The sequence below is a fragment of the Carcharodon carcharias genome, chromosome 13, assembly GCF_017639515.1.
Source record: "Carcharodon carcharias isolate sCarCar2 chromosome 13, sCarCar2.pri, whole genome shotgun sequence".
NCBI classification, from domain to species: domain Eukaryota; kingdom Metazoa; phylum Chordata; class Chondrichthyes; order Lamniformes; family Lamnidae; genus Carcharodon; species Carcharodon carcharias.
The window spans coordinates 26,527,571-26,548,183 of NC_054479.1; the positions used below are offsets into that span (position 1 = coordinate 26,527,571).

Sequence of the window (20,613 nt, forward strand, 5' to 3'; positions counted from 1 at the left end):
TTTTGACTGCCACACTAACAATAATGCTTTGTGCGTGTGTGAACTGGATATTTTGTGTGTGTGTTTGTCTGCTTACAACACATTTTAAATGCCAAGTTTCTGTATGATTTTGGGCTGGGTAAATGTTGGCAGCATATCGAGCCTCAAGCCTCTATTTAAAGTAATGTGAAGAGAAAATGGTGGGGATATTGAGCAAGACGAATTGGATCTGTGGGGAGAGTTAATGGCCGGGGTTTTACGTGGGGCCAGGGAGCATGCTGGGAGGCAGAGGGGTCAGCTGGCATGTTGGGCCGGGGGTGGGGGTGGTGGTTGGGAGTGGTGGGGGCAGGTAAGGGGAGTGGCTCACTGCCTGTCGCCTTCCCGCCACCACTGGTATTCTACCAGTAGCGGGGTAGAAAGCAGATGGCACTCCAGCCTTAGGCAAATTGAGGCCCTTATATAGCCAATTAAAGGCTTCATCCCACCATGGCCGGTGGACACTTCGCCATGTGGGGAATATTCTGATTGCCTCCCTGCAGGCCTGGGGGGTTGGGGGCGTGGGTGTGGTGCAGCCCTCCTGATCAAGTACCCTGTGGCCCACAGAGACACCACCCCAGGCGGCAAGGACTGCTATCATTGTAATATCAGCCCCCAACCCTTTCCCCTCACAACCAACAACCTCCCTGCCTCACTGGAGCCTGCCTGGCTGGTCCTGGTGAGAACCATAAATCCACTACTCCTGGGGCCTTCTCCATGCAGCTGGTCCAGGTCTGCTGCAGTGCCAAAAAGTAACAGGACAGGCTCAATGCTCAAAACATTTCACATCTCCAACTTTTCTCCAAATCTCATGAACAAGTCACTGACCTGAAACATTAACTCTGTTTCCCTCTCCACTGATGCTGCCAAACCTGCTACGTATTACCAACAATTTCTGTTTTTATTTCATATTTCCAGCATTCGCAGGATTTTTAAAAAATTGTTCACGAGATGTGGGTATCGCTGGCTGGACCAGTATTTTTACTGCCCACCCCTGATGGTGAACTGCCTTCTTCAACTGCAGTGCTCCATGTGGTGTAGGAAGACCCACAGTGCTGTTGAGGGAGTTCCAGGATTTTGACCCAATGACAGTGAAGGAACAGCGATATATTTCCAAGTCAGGATGGTGTGTGGATTGGAGGCAAACTTGCAGGTTGTGGTGTTCCCATCTATTTGCTGCCCTTGTCTCTCGCAGGTTTGGAATATGCTGTCGAAGGAGTTGCTGCACTGCATCTTCTAGATGGTACACACTGCTGCATCAGTGGTAGAGGGAATGAATGTTTAAGGTGGTGGATAAGGTGCCAATCAAAATGGTTGCTTTGCCCTGCATCGTTTCAGGATTCTTGAGTGTTGTTGGAGCTGCACTCATCCAGGCAAGTGGGGCATTTCATCACACTCCTGATCTGTACCTTGTAGATGGTGCACAGACTTTGGGGAGTCAGGAGGTGAGTTACTCTCTGCAGAATTCCTAGCCTCTGATCTGCTCTTGTAGCCATAGTATTTATAAGACTAGTCCAGTTCAGTTTCTGGTCAATGGTAACCCCAGGATGCTGATAGTGAGGGATTCAGTGATGGTAATGCCATTGAATTTTACGGGGCGATAGTTGGATTCTGTCTTGTTAGAGATGGCCACTATCTGGAACCTGTGTAGCACAAATGTTACTTCCCATTTATCAGCGCAAGCCTGAATGTTGTCCAACCTTACTGTATATGGGCACTGGCTTCTTCAGCATCTGAGGAGTCACGAATGGTGCTGAACATTGAGCAATCATCAGCGAACATCCCCACTTCTGATCTTATGTTGAAGGGAAGATCATTGATGCAAAAGCTGAAGATAGTTGAACCTAGGTCACTACCCTGAGGAACTCCTGCAGTAATGTCCTGGAGCTGAGATGATTGACCCCCAACAACCACAACCATCTTCTTTTGTGCTAAGTATGACTCCAACCAGCAGAGAGTTTCCCCCTGATTCACATTAACTCCAGTTTTGCTAGGGCTCCTTGATGCCACACTCGGTCAAATATGGCCTTGATGTCAAGGGCAGTCACTCCCACCTCGCCTCTTGAGTTCAGCTCTTTTGTCCAAATTTGGACTAAGGTTGTAATGAGGTCAGGAGTTGAGGGGCCCTGGGGGAACCCAAACTAAGTGTCAGTGAGCAGGTTATTGCTGATTAAGTGCTGCTTGATAGCATTGTTGACGACCCCTTCCATCACTTTGCTGATGATCGAGAGTAGATGAATGGTGGCAATCGGTCCTGTTGGATTTGTCCTGCTTTTTGTGGACAGGACATACCTGGGCAGTTTTCCACATTGCTGGGTAGATGCCAATGCTGTAGCTGTACTGGAATAGCTTGGCTAAGGGTGCAGCAAGTAGTGTAGCACAAGTCTTCAGTACTATTGCTGAAATGTTATCAGGATCCCATAAACTTTGCAGTATCCAGCACTTTCAGCCATTTCTTGATATCACATGGAAGTGAATCGAATTGGCTGAAGACTGGCATCAGTGACCCTGGGGACCTCTGGAGGAGGCTGAGATGGATCATCCACTCAGCACTTCTGGCTATGGATTGTTGCAAATGCTACAGCCCGGTCTTCTGCACTGATGTGCTGGACTCCCCCACCATTCAAAATGGGGATATTTGTGGAGCCTCCTCCTCCAGTTAGTTGTTTAACTGTCCAACACCATTTATAACTGGATGTAGCAGGACTGCAGAGCTTAGATCTAATCTGTTGGTTATGGGATCTCTTAGCTCTATCGCAAGCTGCCTTTGCTGTTTGGTATGCAAGTAGTCCTGTGTTATAGCTTCACCAGGCTGACACCTCATTTTTAGGTATGCCTGGTGCTGCTCCTGGCATGCCCTACTGCACCCTTCATTGAACCAGGGTTGATCCCCTGGCTTATGGTAATATTAGATTGGGGATATGTCGGGCCATGAGTTTACAGATTGTGGTCATATACAATTTTGCTGCTGCTGATGGCCCCCAGTGCCTCATGGATGCCCAGTTTTGAGTTGCTAGATCTGCCATCCTCAGTGCTTCCTCCAAGTGGTGTTCAACATGGAAAGGTGGAGGCGAGAGCGGGCGGAGATGTGGTGGTAAATGGTAAACAGCAGGAGATTTCCTTGCCCATGTTTGGCCTGATGCCATGTAACTTCAAGGGGTCCAGAGTTGATGTTGTGAACTCCCAGGACAATTCCCTCCTGACTGTGTACTATGGTGCCGCAACCTCTGGTAGGTCTGTAATGTCCCACCTACTGGACATACCCAGGGATGATGATGATGTCTATAAGGTATGATTCTGTGAGTAGGACAGTTTAAGGCTATTGCTTGACCTGTCTGTAGGGCAGCCCTCCCAATTTTGGCACAAGGGCACAGATATTTGTGAGGAGGACTTTGCAGGTTCGACAGGGCTGCATCTCCTGTTTTCCTTTCGATGCTGGGTGGTCTGTCCCACCTCATTCCTTTTGTGGTTCTATATAACTGACTGTTTTGCCAGGCCATTTCAGAGAGCGTTTAAGATTCAACCAGATTACTGCAGGTCTGGAGTCACCAGGTAAGGACGGCAGATTCCCTTCCCTAAAGGGCATTAGTGAACCATATGGGTTTTTTCAACAATATTTTCATTGTCACTGTTACCCTGCACTGATTTTTAATTCCAGATTTATTAACTGAGTTCAAATTCAGCCAGCTGCCCTTGTGGGATTTGAACCCTTGTACCCACAGCATTAGCCTGGGCCTCTGGATTACTAGTCAGCTAACATTACCATCTATCTATCCTGTTTGAAGTTATTACTCACAATGTCCATTATGTTAGGTTCAAGTGTCAGCTCAGGACATTCTTGTCCAGCCTGTATATCAGAATTTGTGGGTTTGAGTCCATTTCATGGTGTCATAGCCTTTACTGATTTTCCAATGTAGTGCTGTATTGATTAGGATAGCAGGGTCATTTGAGACCTCTGGGGGTGGTTGTCCCTGTCCTTTTGTGAGTTGTGCCAGGCCCTAGTAAGTGTCCCATGTCCATGGTTACGAGCCATGGCCAATGGCAGAACTAGCGAATTTTCAGTGGTGATGGCAGAAGAGCCAAAATTTTGAGGGACAACAGCTGTTTACAGACAGAGAATCTTTTGGGATGAGGACTTGAATTTGCTTAAAACCACAAGGAATGCAATGGAAACCATCTCATTTATTCTTTTCCCTGGGCACATTCCTCATTGAAGTTGAAAATGTGAGGCTCTTATGAGTAATTGAAGAGGGAAGCACAGGACCGTGAGGCATGGAGAAACGAGAAGAGAACCAGCCCTTGGGCAAGTCACTACTACAAATATATTGATAGAATTGCTATCCTTCAGATGAGAAATAAACTGAGGGCCATCAACCTTTTTAAGATGCATGTTAAATATCCTATGGTGCTATTTGAAGAGCAACTGTGGGTTCTCCTGGTTTCCTGGGCATAGTTCATCCCTCATCCAACACCACCAAAAATAAGGCCATAAGACCATAAGACGTAGGAGCAGAAGAAGGCCATTCGGCTCAGCGAGACTGTTCCGCCATTCAATGAGATCATGGCTGATCTGATAATCCTCAACTCAGCTTTCTTGCCTTTTCCCCATAACCCTTGACTCCCTTACTGATTAAAAATCTGTCTATCTCAGCCTTGAATATACTTAATGACCTAGCATCCACACTACAACCCGCTGCGGTAAAGAATTCCACAGATTCATTGCCCTCTGAGAGTAGAAATTCCTCCTCATCTCTGTTTTAAATGGGTGCACCTTACTCTGAGATTATGCCCTCTGGTCCTAGATTCTTCCACAAAGGGAAACAATCTCTCAGCATCTACCCTGTCAAGCCCCTTAAGAATCTTATATGTTTCAATTAGGTCGCCTCTCTTTCTTCCAAATTCCAATAGAGGCCCAACCTACTCAACCCCTCCTCATAAGGAAATCTCTCCATACCCAGGATCAACCTATTGAGCCTTCTCTGGACTGCCTCCAATGCCAGTATATCTTTCCTTAGGTAAGGGGACCAAAACTGTTCACAGTATTCTAGGTGTGGTTTAGCGAGTGCCATGTGTAGTTTTAGCAAGAATTCCCTATTTTTATACTCCATTCCCTTTGAAATAAAGGCCAACATTCAATTTGCCTTCCCTATTACCTGTTGAACTTGTATGTTAGCTTTCTGGGATTCATGATCTGTGCTGCAGTTTTCTGCAGTCTTTCTCCATTTAAATAATATTCAGCTCCTCTATCCTTCCTGCCAAAGTGCATAACCTCACATTTTCCCACATTATATTCCATCTGCCAAGTTTTTGCATACTCACTTAACCTGTCTATTTCCCTCTGTAGACTCCTTGTGTCATCTGCAAACTTGGCATTAGTACCTTCATTTCCCTCATCTAAGTCGTTAATATATATTGTAAATAATTGAGGCCCCAGCACTGATCCCTGTGGCACTCCACTAATTACAGGTTGCCATCCTGAAAATGTTCCCTTTATCCCAACTCTCTGTCTTCTATTAGTTAGCCATGCTACCCCAATACCATGGGCTCTTATCTTATTAAGTAGCCTTATGTATGGTACCTTAATGAACACCTTTTGGAAATCCAAATAAATTACATCTACTGGTTCCCCTTTACCTAGCCTGCTTCTTACCTCCTCAAAGAATTCTAATAAATTTGTTAGGCATGATTTCCCCATCATGAAGCCATGCTGACTCTGCTTGCTTAGATTACGTATTTTAAATGCTCTGCTCCTACATCCTTTATAATGGACTCCAACATTTTCCCAATGACAGATGTTAAGCTAACTGACCTATAGCTACCTGTTTTTCATCTCCCTCCCTTTTTGAATAAGGGTATTACATTGGCCATTCTCCAATCCTCTGGGACCATTCAGAATCTAAGGATTCTTGGAAGATTACTACCAGTTCTTCCACTATCTCTGTAGCTACTTCCTTTAATATAGATTAACTCTCAAAATAGAATCTGTATTTGCCTACATTTTCTACAATTTAACATACATGAAATAAAAAGATAAAAATGTCAGTCAGGATCTACAATGAGAAATGTAGAATAGAGGTTGAAGTATAATCCTCCATTAGCAGGGGCCCAACCATTAACTTGTCTTTTCTCTTTACAGAAGTTGAGTCTTATTTCAATTCATTCTTGGGGTCAAGGATGGCATTCATTGCCAAATCCGAATTGCCCTGATGGTAGGTCTTCCTCTTGAGCTGTTAGCTAGCAGTTTGATACAACTAAGAAGCTTGCTAGGCCAAATCAGAGGGTAGGTAAGAGTAAACTATGTTGCTGTGGGTCTGGAGTCATATATAGGTCAGAGCAGGTATGGACAGCAGGTTTTCTTCCCTAAAAGACAATAGTGAATTTGTTGGGGTTTTAAGACAACCAAACAGTTTCATAGGGTAGGATTTTCCCCCCCTTCGGGGGCAAAGTTGAAGTGTGGGCACACACAGGCGTGCCTCCGATTGGCACACACAATTGGGGGCGTGGCACCATTTTACATGGGTGGGCCTTAGTGTCACGTCTGCACGGAAGCACTGTGTGCTCCCTGTGTGGGCGGGGGTGGGGGTGGGGGGGAGTCCCTAAACCTGAGAGTGTGCTCTTTCACGCATGCGCATGCAAGGGCGCACTCATCTCCGTGAGGCTAAGTGCTGCCTCAGGGAGATTGGCTCAACTGTTAAAAGTATTAATATAGAAAAAAAATTCCTTGACATGTCCCCTCATGTGACACTGTCACATGAGTTGGGACATGTCCATAATTTTAAAAAAATCTTTAATTAAATTTTTTAAAACCTACATGAAATCTCATCCCGCCCATGGATGAGGTTTCATGCTTTTTCTAATTCCCGCCAGGGCTCCTGGCCTGCCTGCCAACCTTAAGGTTGGATGGGCAGGTCCATTAATTACTTTAATGACTCTGTCAATGGCCTCAATTGGCTATTGACAGGTCGGCGGGCGCGCAGCTGATTTGGCTGTGCCCCCGCCTACTGGAAAATTTAAATGGGGCGGGATGAGGTCAGGAGTTCCGTCCGGCATCACCGTGCGTCATTTTACATGTCGGCGAGTGGGACCCGCCCCCCGCTCGCTGACAGGAAAATCCTGCCCATGGTTTTCTGTAAATTTAGCTCTTTCTGTTTTCCATTTGTTTTAGATTTCCAGCATTTCCGTTTTCTTTTTCCATTGTTTAGGAAGCAGTTAGAGATTTTGAGAAATGTGCTGAGGCGATGTAAAATACAAGCTTTTCTTTATTTTTGCCAGTGCCTGTTAACTCCTTACTACTTATCCAACAATAGTAACTTGCATTTCTAGAATGCTGTCAATGTAAATGAAGTGTTCTGAGGCATTTCACTAATAGGCATTGAGCCAGAAACTGGGAGGTTATTAATGAGGGATGAGTTGAAGGTTTTTTAATTTATTGTGTTGAGGTAAGGGAATCTGGTGTAAATCAGTGAGGAGGGGGAAATGGGAGAGCAGGATTTAATGCAGGTGAGGATTGAGTGGCAGATTTATAGACATGTTGGGGGAAATGGAAAGTGCATGATGGGAAATCAGCAATGGGAGCAGAGCTGACAAAAGCATGTCAATGATTTCAGCATTGGAAGAGCTGAGGATTGGATGGAGGCAGGGGATATTGGAATGGTGTAAGTAAGCCGCCTTGGTGATGAATGAGATGTGAGATTTAAAGCTCAATGCCACCAACATTGCAAATGGCCTTTTTGAGCTTTAGGATGTCCAGCAGGACTGGAAACAAACTTGATGTCAATGGACCAGTGGGACAAGAGATAATGGCTTTGGTGATCCTGCAATGCAGCTGCAGAAAGTTAATGGTCTGACAAAACAAAGGTAATCAAAGATCCAATAGAAATGATGGAGAGGTAGATCTGAATATCAGTGCACATGTAGAAGCTAACCATCTGTCCATGGACAATGTCCCCATGAATATAGTTTAAACAAAAGTCAAAGAAGAGAGCTAAGGTTATTCCTCTTGGAGTCGTGGAGGTGACTGTGTATGGGAGAGGAGGTAAGCCATTACTTATGATGGTTTCACTGCATTTGGAAAGGTAACAGTGAAACCATGCGAGGGTAATGCCATACGGCTCAATATCAGAGGGGAGACAATGGAGGACAATGGTGTGGACAACCAACGAAAAGGTGCAGAAAATTGGAGAAGGATGTGGACAGATAACGCACCATAGTTACTGTCACAAGGGGTGTCGTTCAATCACTTGGTTAGGATTATTTTGGTGCTTTGAGAAGTGTTGAACCATGATTGGAACAATTCAAACAATTGTAGAACAGATGGGCATGTACTGATAAGTGATGACTCATTCAAGGACTTTAATCAGGTAAGGGAAGTTGAAGATAAACAGTAATTAAGTCCCCAACGTCATACTGGGCCTCAAGGTGGCGCAGGTGCGTGGTGGTCTTCCCTCTGAGCTTATCCCTGTTCGGACGGAATTCCACATTGGCCCCAAGCCCCAGACCCTCCCTCGGGAGCCGGTGTCCCGCAATCTGAGTCGCCTCGCGGAAATGCCCCCTGTGTCCTTTAGCACAACGTGGAGGGGTTTCCTGTATAGACTGCTGCTGCACACCCTTCACTTCCTTGCCCTCGCCCGCTGTCCAGACATGCACTGGCGTGCCTTGTTGCCGTCTGGCGCCGGAGGTCCCCATTGGGGGGCCCTCTATGGAGGTGTCCTCCCACTTTCCATCAGGGATCTGGGGTGGAGGGTGTTGTACGCAGCAGTCCCATACAACCGCAGGACATGTCGGTTCACTGACTCCCAAGATACCTGTCCCTTTTGTGGTCTTGTGGAGTCCGTGGATCATGTATACATAGGGTGTTGTAGGCTGCACTCCCTTTTCAATTATTTAAAAAACCTTTTACTCGTGTTTGGTTTGCACCTCAGTCCCACGCTCCTGATCTACAGGCTTCCAATGTGGAAGGGGGCCAGGAAGGAGGAGGACCTCCTCGTGAACCTGCTCCTGGGCCTGGCCAAGTTAGCCATTAACAGGTCCAGGCAGTGGGTGATTGAGGGGGTCGTCTGACCCGACTGTCTGCCCCTCTTCCGCGTCTATGCTTGCGGCCGGGTGTCCCTGGAGAGGGAGCACGCTGTGTCTGCCGGCACCGTCGAGGCCTTCCATGCTCGGTGGGCACCGCAGGGACTGGGATGCTTTATTGACCCTCTTAATCACATTTTGATTTGATGTTTGTAAGTTTCCTTTAAATTTTGCCTTTGGTTTTGCAGTTCCCTAATTTAGGGGCTGTGCTTATTTTGTCCTTAATTTTGTTAATTTAGTTTAATTGGTTGACTCCAAAGGAGTTAAACAGTAATTAGTGAAGACAGATCGGCGATGGTAGCATATTGGCAATGTTACTGGGCTAGTAATCCAAAACCCTGGACGAAAGCTCTAGAGACTTGAGTTTAAATCCCATCATGGTATCTGGGAGAATTTAGATTCAGTTAATTAAATCAATTTGGAATAAAATGCTCGTCTGATTAATAATGATTAATAACCCACCACATTGTCTAAAATCCCATCTAGCTCAGTAATGTCCTTCAGGAGGGGAAATCAGCTAGCCCCTATATGTGACTCCAGGTCCACAGCAATGTGGTTGACCCTTAACTGCCCTCTGAAATGGCCTAGCAACCCTCTCAGTTGTAGCTGGCTCACTACTAAATGCTCAAGGTCAATTAGGGTTGGGCAATAAATGCTGACCTTGCCAGTGATGCTCACAACCCAAAAATGAATGAAAAAGGACAGGTTGAGTTTGTTCATTTTCTGCATTCTGTCTGAGGTAAGGTAACCAGTGAAGATATCAGCTAACTGGGTGCTGGAATGGAAGTCAAGTGATGAGGAGTCATATGAGATGGGGAAAGAGCAAGTTCAATGTATATTTTTTGGACACGTTACGCTTGGTGAGGGCAGAAGTAAGATAGGAGGGAAACTACAGAAAGAGAAGGGTTCAGAACTAGAATTTGTTTTTCATTCATGAGGTGTGGGTGTCACTGGCTAGGCCAGCATTTATTTCCCATCCCTAATTGCCCTTGTTCAGAGGGCATTTTAAGAGTCAACCACATTGCTGTGGATCTGGAGTCACATGTAGGCCAGCAGATTTCCTTCCCTAAAGGACATTAGTGAGCCAGCCAGATGGATTTTTACAACAATTGACAATGGTTTCATGGTTATCATCAGAGTTTTAATTCCAGATTTTTACTGAATTCAAATTTTACCATCTGGATTCAAACCCAGATCCCCAGAGCATTACCCTGGGTCACTAGAATACCAGCCCAGCCACAACAGCACTATGCCACCACCTCCTTCTATGGTGGGTGTCGAGGGGAATCTGGGATGGGAGGAAGCAGCAAAGGCAACTGTGCAAGTGATTTTAGTCTTAACGATGGAGAAGTCCCATGGATGTGGTGTTTAAGTCAAGAGTGGATGAATAAAGATAGAGGGATTTAAGGTTGTAGTTGGTCATGAAAAAAATAAATAACCTGAGATTGCTTTTATTCTTCAGGATGATTCTGGAGTAATAGTAAGTGAATTTGACTGAGAAAAACAAGGCATGGCAATGCTTGATAGATATGGATCTTGATCCAACAAAATAATCGTGGGAGGATCTCATTGGCTGTTCCAACAAAATAAACCCAAGCTGGATCTGACTCAGTGAAAGGAATTGTCACCGAAACATGCACATGTGGTTTTTCATTAATCTCCTTGATATAAAAGAAAAACAGTCATTAAAATCTCAGCAGGATCCCTGAGTAATGCAACCACTTTTTCCAGTGAATAGATGAGCCATAAAGACTTGGAAAATCTCAGGTTCCAGCCCTGATCTGTCCTAATCTTGGTATGTGTAGCAGTTGGTGTGGTGCAATGAGCCTTGTTGCCCATGGGCCAGGAGGGGGAAAAAAATCAGACACGGTTCCTCTCCCGATGACTATCCTGTGAAGCCTACAGGGGATAAGAGCTTAGTCGTTATCACCTTCACTTCTGAACAACCAAACAAAACTCATGGTCAAGGTTCACAAGAAGAAAGACACCTGGATGAGATACCAGTGGATGGCTGCCACCTAGGTAACCAAATCCCTGCAAGTCTGAACATATTGGGAGAAAGACAATGGCATTTTCAAAAGGTCCAAAAAATAGGCCCGTTCTACTCCCTCCACTATAATTTGCAAGGACCTGGTTTAGTCATTGTCCATTAGCAAAATGGTTTGTTATGGCTTGCAAGCTCCATTGCTTGAACTGAAGGTGTGTGTATAAAAATTGAGGTTTGAGAGTCTGGGCTGGGAGAAGGGAAGAATTCAAAGGGGAGATACAGAAACCCTTATTGTGCATTTCTACAGCTGCACTTCCTGCCAAAAAGAGAAAAAAAACACCGCTTTAAATATCAGCCCACTATAACCCCTGCGACCTCTGCTCATGTCTGTCCCAGAGGCTCATGGTCAGGAAATGATCATCAGCCACTTCCTCAGGTCCAACAGACTGGAGCTCTGAGCTAATCCTGAAGCAACATAAAACACATTGTTATTCTGCGATAGTACTCAGCAGCCACTAAATAAGATCCTAATTTACTACAGGAAGGGAATATGCCCAGGCACTACCCCAGGAAAGGCTCACTGTTCACTGAGCCTATTATGTGCAGGCTCTTCCTGTAGCTCTGAAGTGAACTACAAGTCATAACCATGCAGATGGATCTAATGAACAAAGCCACTTCCGCTTAGGCTTATACCTGCTACTCAGAAAAGAGGCCGATAGAGTCACCGTGCGATCAAAGCTTCTGAATCTTGTGCTGAATTAAAAGTGGTGACACTTGGAGCAGTGACTTCAAATCCGTTCATTCTGCAGCACTACACTGCCTCTTTACACACTTTAAACTTCTTCATTTTTCGGTGACACAGGCTGAGAATCTGATGGCAATGTACAATTACCCCAGGATTCTGCCCATTGAGCACCTTTGGTGCACTTGCTGGTGAACCAATGTCAGAGGGAAGCTCCTTAATGTTCATTTCTATGGCAGTTTCCGGCATTGCTAGGATGCCAGGGTGTGCGCCATGCTGAAAATGCTGGAAAGCCTAATTGAAGACAGTGTTTTTGGGTAAGGGAGGAATGGGGAGGAGGGGAGGCATGCTGGATCCCTCCCTGGAAACACCTGTGCCATCTCCCACATAAAAATATGCTTCTTTAAAAATGAAAACTTCCCTTTGGGAATCCAGGGGCCTGAAGTCCCAAGGTGGGCCTCAGCAGCTACTCAGGGGCCTAGTCAATTTGGCTGTTGATGCTCTGGTAGGCCTCTGAGAGACCAGGGATGAGGGAACTCTAGATGGAGCAGCAGGTTTCACTGTACTGCTGACATCTATTCTGGGCTATTGAAGCATAGACGGAGTTGAGGCATACTTGAAAATGAGCTCCGATCCCAGGATAAGTTTAATTTAAGCAAAAGCACAGTAACCAATGATGCAAAGATGCAAAGAACCAAGAAAAAATCTAAAAAGCAATTGGAATCATACCAGAAAAAAACTGTAATCTGACCTCATATTCTGAAGTTATTCAAATGGCTGCTGATTTTGACTTGGTGCTGTTTCAACTACTAGTCCTCAGTGAAAGCTAAATTGAACCTTTCATTCATGCAACCAGCAGGCCAACATCTGGAAATACTTTACTACCAACACAGTCATCTATAGCATGTGTACCCAAGTGTCTTAGAGGCTAATATTATTCAGTGTGGACAATGTTTGCTCGGCTGTCTCAAATATCTGCAAATCTGCGATCTACTCACTGACCAATTTGAGAGTTCATTGTCACATTAATGCATGGATCTTATAGCATCTACATATCAATCTCAAAACTTTTATTTAAATTCAAATCAAATTCAATTTTCCTCTTCTTTCTCTCGTGAAAGTATTGGGCTAAATATCTTCCAATGCCTGAAGGGTAACTGGCCACACTTCACTATTACAGGCCTCTGACACCCACAGTAATGACATTCCTCCTTCCCACTAGGGTTACAACCCGCCTGGATTGTCCTGAAGTCTATCTCCATGTAGCCAAGAATTGATTCTACAACGGTCTTGGTTTGGAATGTTTTAGCACCACATTAAGGTCCATTTACCTTAAACAAGCATTAAATAAGGCAGGAATAGATACACAGGAAACAATCCTTTAATAATAAGCCCTGTCCCTGAATTAAACATAAACTATGATTGAAGCAAAACACTGTGGATGCTGGCAATCCAACATAAAAACAGAAATTGCTGGAAATACTCAGCAGGTCTGGCCGCATCTGTGGAGAGAGAAACAGAGTTAACGTTTCAAGTCCAATATGAATCTTCTTCAGAAGAAACGTTAACTCTGTTTCTCTCTCCACAGATGCTGACTGACCTGCTGAGTTTTACCAGCACTTTCTGTTTTTATTTCAGAAGCCATGATTGTGCTGTCTACAATTCAGCGAGTGAGCCATGGGACACAAAGGGACAAATGCACAATTGGTTAACATGTTCACTAAAACAGCATTGAGCATTCAGATGTTAGCATCTCATGGAGGAACGTCAAGGCTTTGAATGTTTATAAGTATGTATGGACTGCCTGTTTATAATCTGTGTGGTTATGCATCATTGAGCTCACATAGCATTATTTTGGAATGTAGTCCTCTGTGCTCCAATACTTACAAGAGGCCATGAAAGCCTTTGTTGCAGATACATTCTCCAGTGGCAAAATGACAGAATCCATTGATGCAATCTGTGCAGACTGAGTTACAATTCTCACCATAGGTACCATTTTGGCATTTTAAGTCACACCTATTACATAAAGAAAGAAAACATTATTGAAACAAGAAACACTACAACAAATAGTACATAAAGTGCTCTCTGCTAATGCTCCATTAGTCACATTGGAAAGTGTCAGTCACCAGAATATATACAGTCACCAGTCACCAACAAACAGTTCCTGCAATTACTATCTGGTTTGCATTACAGCTGATGACATTGATATCAGTATATGTCTGTAATCCTGTTAAGATGCCACAATAACACAGCAAGTAATACAAACATACATTTTAAGTAAGCCTACAATCTTGAGCGAACAACTTCCTCTTCTATGGTGCCTTCATCATTGCAAAGCATCTCAAAGCTTTTTACATTGGGTGGGGGTGGGGGGGGGAGTAGGAGTAACACCAAGCAGCAGTACAGAGCATAGTAAAGGCAGCTGTCTTCAGGCACTCTCAAAGCAATAGGCTTTGAGGACCCTTTTGAAAATGAGGAAAGATAAGACAAGGCGGGATGATTTTGGAAAAGAATTTCAGGTTTCAAGGGCATGATGGCTGAAGCGTTCTACTGCCAATGATGGATGGAAGGCAGGATAGGATTGATGGTAGCCAAGGTCAGAAGAGTGTACAGTATTGGCTGGAGGTAGGGTTGGAGGAGATTGTTGAAGTGAATGAAATGAGAGCACAGAGAAAATTGTGAACAGGGAGAATTTTGAAATTGATACTTTGGGGTATAAGGAGCCAGTGGGAGCAGAGAGCCAATAAGGGACATAGAATCAGTAGAGTTTAGGATAATTGAGCAGGCATTAGTGTGCAATAGAATATGGTCGACAGGATTTTGGATGAGTTGGAGATATGAATGTAGTTCCTTTGATGAAATAAACTAGTTTCAATCATCCCTTCCATTTGTTCTGGGGTATGCTAGAATTTTCTGTATCTTGAAATACAATATATCATGAAATCTAGCTTCCCATTAGCTTGTAGAGTTTATCCATAAGCCATGCAGAGCAGAAAGTTTCTAGGTTTTGTACACCATATGCACTTAAGTTAGTTGAGTTCCGTCCGTAGGCATGCTACAATTGGACTCAGCGCACTTGGGTTAGAAAGGGGAAATTTACTAAGGTCTCCCATTTATAATCACTATTCAGTGGTCTCTGTGCATACAGGTGTCATGAATGACTGTGGGGACACACAGCTGTTTTAACTCAGTCCTGAAGAATGATTAATTGTGTGAGGTACTGGTCCCATGGAACCATACACCAGCAAAGAATCAGTTCCTTCTGGAGAAACAAAATGGCAGAAAAACCTGGTGGAATGTAAGGTTGATAAGATATTCACTCACAACCCTCAGCAAGATAAAGCAGTGAACCACCAAAGCAAATCCTTACCGAGCTCCTATCCATCCAGGATTGCAGTGCAGGCATTTCCCATTGATATGGTTACAAGTATGTCCATCTTTGCAACGAGGACATTGCTCTCCACATCCTTCCCCGTAGAAACCAGGAGAGCATGTCTTATCACATCTGGTTCCATTCCATCCAGGCTCACAGGCTAAACATCGACCATCAGCAATCATACAGGGCTGAAGATTCTTACACTGGCCGCACCTAATGTTACAGAATAAGAATAGGCTCAGATTTGTTCAACAAAATAGTACGTTTATTTTCATCTACCTAGCGTATAAATGTCTAATGTCATCAATGGATGAGTGCTTAATTGTTTTTTGGCATATGCTATTTTAACATAGACACGAGTCAGTTTATTTTAAAGGGGGTTAAAGCATTTGCTAAAATAATAATTTCCATGCTTCTATTTTCAGCCCTTTTCTCCTTCTGTGTAGGAAACCTCTCACAATTTCCTGTTAGCATCAATGAGGAGGATTCGGCTGTGAGGAGGCTCTGTAGCCAGTACTTTCAGTTTCTAGTCTCTGTCACATGACGTTGCTTTATCACCTCAGCTCCAATTTTTTCTTTTAAATATGTATACCTGATATAGGCCAGTATTCCTTACAAAATGTGACCAGTTTAAAATCATCAAAATATGTTAATATTGAGATTAAATTTAATCTGTAAATTTAACAATGCTGCCACTGGTCTCTCTCTGCTACCACACTCCAGTGCACTCCACCACTACCTGTTTCATTACTGGGTTGCAGGATTATTGAGGGCTCACTAAGAAGAACCCCAGCTATTAGTGACATGCCTACACTTCCAGATCCCAGTGAGACAAACACACTGCACCTTGGAATACTGCAGGCCCACCTGGCTTAATTTTGGTTACCAAGTTTATCAAGTTTGTATCTATCCTTCATCATCAGGTTGTTCATTCTGGAGACAATTTAACCCTAAAGTGATCTCACTTACCTTTCCTCAAAGCAGGCTAATTAACAGCTGTACAGTTAAAAGGTGAGGGGTAAACTCTCAAATCACTCTCAGAACTCTTCCTTACTGAGCAGTGAGCATCTCAACACACCATAACATATGTGAATACATTGCTTAAAACCTTCTGACTAGAGCATGGACACACCTCATAACCCACTGACCAATGCTTAGGTATAGCAAATTTAGATGCAGATGAAACATTCCTGTACGACAATCATCAAACACTTCCAGAACAGCTACAGCATGGGCTAGATGCAGAGTAGAGTTCTTTTTCCACGATCCCATCAATATAAGGATTTATCATACACAGAGCCTCACAGCCAGGAGATATCCCATGTGTCAGGTATGATACAAGTTAAATATAGAATCAAGCTGCTTCCACACTGTGACATGAAACACTCTCATGTAAGGTACAGACAAGGTTAGACACAGAATAAAGTTCCATCTATTTCGTATCACTATGCACTTTCATGGAAAGCACAGAGAGAAATGGATTCAGAATAAAGCTCCCCCTACACCACCAAATAATAGAATATTGTAGATGAACAATTATTGTGTGACTACAAATCTCTTCCAGCTGGACTCAGCCTAGTCCAAAGCCACACAGATCTGCAGACTGGATGAGTTTTGCCAACTCTATGCGAAGGTTCGCTCTCCGTTGCAATGAAAAAAACTTGGTCAGGTTGTCAGCTAATCCCTTCATAGTCAAATCCAAGGCAGAACCATTAAACTCTCTAGACATCTTTTGTTTTTGAATAGCTTTAGCAAAGGGCCAAGGTTCATTGTGTAAGACACCACAAAGGTCGACACAGGAGAAAATAAGACAAGGTAAATCAGGGGATAGGGATAAGGTGACACCAAGTCAAGATTCTAAAGTTTGTAGATTATAGAATGCAGGAATGACAGAGATAAAGAGCTCCACAGAGATGAAAACTTGAGAAAGAATGAGATGGAGCAAAGGACTGTGCAAAGCATCTTGTTTTCAACAGACTGGAGACACAGCAAGGAATGCTGGTATATTTTATGGAATAGGATTTGGTTACATACTGTTTATGTTAGATTTCATGGCAATTGGGGATGGTGCTAAGTGTATGTTACATCCCTAATTCTCTACCACAACGTTAAAGATGGTTACACTTACTGAAAGGGAAAACCCACCCATGTAGTTGTCTGGAGTTGGGTGCACTTGGAAGCAGAAAAAGACACAGATATGTTTTCCCATAAGTAATGAAATTTAGCATCAATTTCTTTCTCCCTTCCCCCTTCCTATCAAATGCTACCAACTGCATCATTTAGCCTCAAATTAGAAACACACTGGAGTCTGCTACTATTCGGAATTAATAACAAGGCACATTCAACATACCCAGAGAATGAGTGAAAAGATACAGCAATACCTCCAATACATCAAACATTCAATACTCTGAAAATGTGATTGTTCCTGTTTTCAGGCACAGGTGACTGAATACCAATTGAAGTAGCAGATTTGTTTTGGTCTCCTTACCTAAGAAAGATTTACTTGCCACAGAGGGAGTGCAGCGAAAGTTCACCAGACTGATTCCTGGGATGGCAGGACTGTCGTATGAGGAGAGATTGGGCTGACCAGGCCTGTATTCACTGGAGTTTAGAAGAATGAAAGGAGATCTCATTTACACATAAAATGCTGACATGGACAACAGACTGGATGCAGGGATGATATTTCCTCTGGCTGGGGGGGTCTAGAACAGGGAGTCACAATCTCAGGATATGGGTTCAAAGTCTCAGGATATGGGGTAGACCATTTTGGACCAAGATGAGGAGAAACTTCCTCACTCAGAAGGTGGTGAACCTATGGAGTTCTCTACCACAGAAGGCTGTGGAGGCCAGGTCACTGAATACATTTAAAAAGGAAATAGATTTCTGGGACTCTAAAGGCAATAAGGGGTATGGAGGGAGCACAGGAGTATGGTGTTCAGATAGAGAATCAGCCATGATCATATTGAAAGGGAATGATGGAGCAGACTTCAAGGGCCAAATGACCTACCCCTGCTCCTATTTTCTATGTTGCTATAAGAGAGAAGGTTCCCGATGCGGTACTGGGGGCATTAATACAGGTGGTGCAAAGAAGGAGGGAAGCAATATTTCTGCAGGGGAGCAGGTGGCCCTCAAGGCAAACCCTGAGGAGGGAATGGAAGCAGGTGACAGGGGAAATCAGTTCCTGCAGTCCTGTCCTGAGGACCAAACAACAGTGTCACAAAAAGTTCAATGACCTCACACAAGTGGTCAAGATCATTGAATGCATTTTCACAGGTTATCTCCTATCCACTGCACCACCAACCTGTCACATTGCTCAATCACTCACCCAACATCAATAGCATTTATTCCTAACATTCAGAAACTCCTCTGAAAACCTCCTAAGATTTTCCAGTGTGCTGGCAATTTGGTTAAGTATACAGCCACTTAAAATTTTTGCATGACCGTGTAGATTAGAGGGAACACTGATTTCACCACACCCTTACACACATACCAATGTCGCCAGCCTCATTTCAATCTCTTGTGGCTTCCACATATCTGCAGCTGTTCAGCTAAGGAGGGTTTATCACCCAGACATATTGCAACACATTCATTAATATTCTTTCCTCTCTTCTGCAGAAGAAGTGACCCATAACACGAGGGAACAGGGCAGAATGAGTGGGGACAGACACACTTGATTCACCTGAGCCCACTGAAGGAGGTGCTCAGTATCATGAAGATGGCTGTGACAGAGTCTGTTGAACCTGGCATTACTGAGAATATTTAGGGTGATGGTATGTTCCTGCCTTTATTGGCCCCTTTCAAATCCCACCTCACGCTCATCCTGCTATCTGGCATGAAGCACAAGCTCCAGATGGTATGACTATGGACCTCTTGCTTTCCACCCCACACAGACTTCTGTCAATGCAATTCAGATATTCATAAGCTGCTTTCTGGCCAGCTACTGCAAGCACATGAGGATGATCAAGGACTACTACAGACCTCTGTGGAAGAAGCACCATCAATTGATCTGGCAAATGGAGTTTAATGTGGAAAATGTGAAGTTGTTCACTTTGGCAGGAAGAACAAAAAAGCAGAGTATTATTTAAATGGAGAACGGCTGCATAATTCTGAGGTGCAGAGGGATCTGGATATTCTAGAACATGAGTCACAAAAAGTTAGTATGCAGGTACAGTAAGTAATTGTGAAGACTAATTGAGTGCTGTCCTTTATTACGAGAGGGATTGAACATAAAAGTAAGGATGTTATGCTTCATTTATACAGGGCATTGGTGAGACCACACCTCAAATACTGTGTGCAGTTTTGGTCTCCTTATTTAAGGAAGGATGTAAATGCATTGGAGGCGTTTCAGAGGAGGTTTACTAGATTGATACCTGGAATGAATGGGTTGTCTTATGAGGAAAGGTTGGACAGGCTGGGCTTGTTTCCACTGGAGTTTAGAAGAGTGAGGGGTGATTTGATTGAAGTATACAAGATCCTGAACAGCCTTAACAAGGTGGACATTGAAAGGATGTTTCCTCTTGTGGGGGTGCCCAGAACTAAGGGGCACTGTTTTAAAATTAGGGGTCATCCTTTTAGGATAGAGGTGAGGAGAAATTTATTCTCTCAGAGGGCTGTGCGACTTTGGAACTCTCTGCCTCAGAAGGTGGTGGAGGCAGGGTCACTGAATATTTTTAAGGCAGAGGTAGATAGATTCTTGTTAGGCAAGGGAATCAAAGGCTATCAGGGTTAGATTGGAAAGTGGAAATCGAAATACAAGAAGATCAGCCATGACCTTATTGAATGGTGGAGAAGGCTCGAAGGGCCGAATGGTCTACTCCTGTTCCTATTTCTTATATTCTTATGATACGTGCAGCCACTATCTCAGATACTGGCATAGCGCGTATCATACTGTCTAGTAGAGAACCAGGATCTGCATGTGGAGAGTCAACAGGCAGGTTGCAGTAAGGCTCATGGGGGAACAAAGCAGTTTGTGTACCAGTTCCCTAGAGGTCAAGGTTGCTGATGCAGGGATCTCAGATGAGCACTTTGATGAGCATTGTACAGGAGAATGCTGCTGAAGGTGCCAGACATCATGCCATTGTCAATGAGCATGAAGGAGTCCGGCTCCAACATAGTACAGGGCTTTGCACAGAACTTGGAGCCCATCCTGCCCAGAGTGGAAGTGGTGGCCAACTCCATGACAGAATGTGCAGACCTAGCTGTGATACAGCGTCTAGTGGTCGCTGTCTCAGCTTCCATTGCAACACAGGTGGAAAGCCAAATCTCAATGCTGCAGTGGAAGCTGAGGCCATGCTTGTTGTAATGCAAGCCCAGCTTAGTGCCATGCAAGCTCTTACTACTACCATTATGGTAGCAGATGCAAGCACTTAAGGTGGTGTGCAGGCTCTTGCAGCGGACCAGCAATCTGCCCTCCAACAGATT

The 20,613-nt window shown here is 44.2% G+C and overlaps 1 protein-coding gene across 1 annotated transcript in view; it reads right to left on the reverse strand.

Moving 5' to 3' along the window:
• Window positions 1-20,613, reverse strand: part of scarf2 (scavenger receptor class F, member 2) — a 99,929-nt gene that overhangs the window by 34,677 nt on the left and 44,639 nt on the right. The window contains exons 5-6 of the mRNA XM_041203288.1: window positions 15,187-15,405; window positions 13,704-13,832 (exon numbers count right to left, since the gene is read on the reverse strand). Coding sequence (XP_041059222.1) covers window positions 13,704-13,832; window positions 15,187-15,405 — 348 coding nt within the window. The remainder of the gene's footprint in view (window positions 1-13,703; window positions 13,833-15,186; window positions 15,406-20,613) is intronic.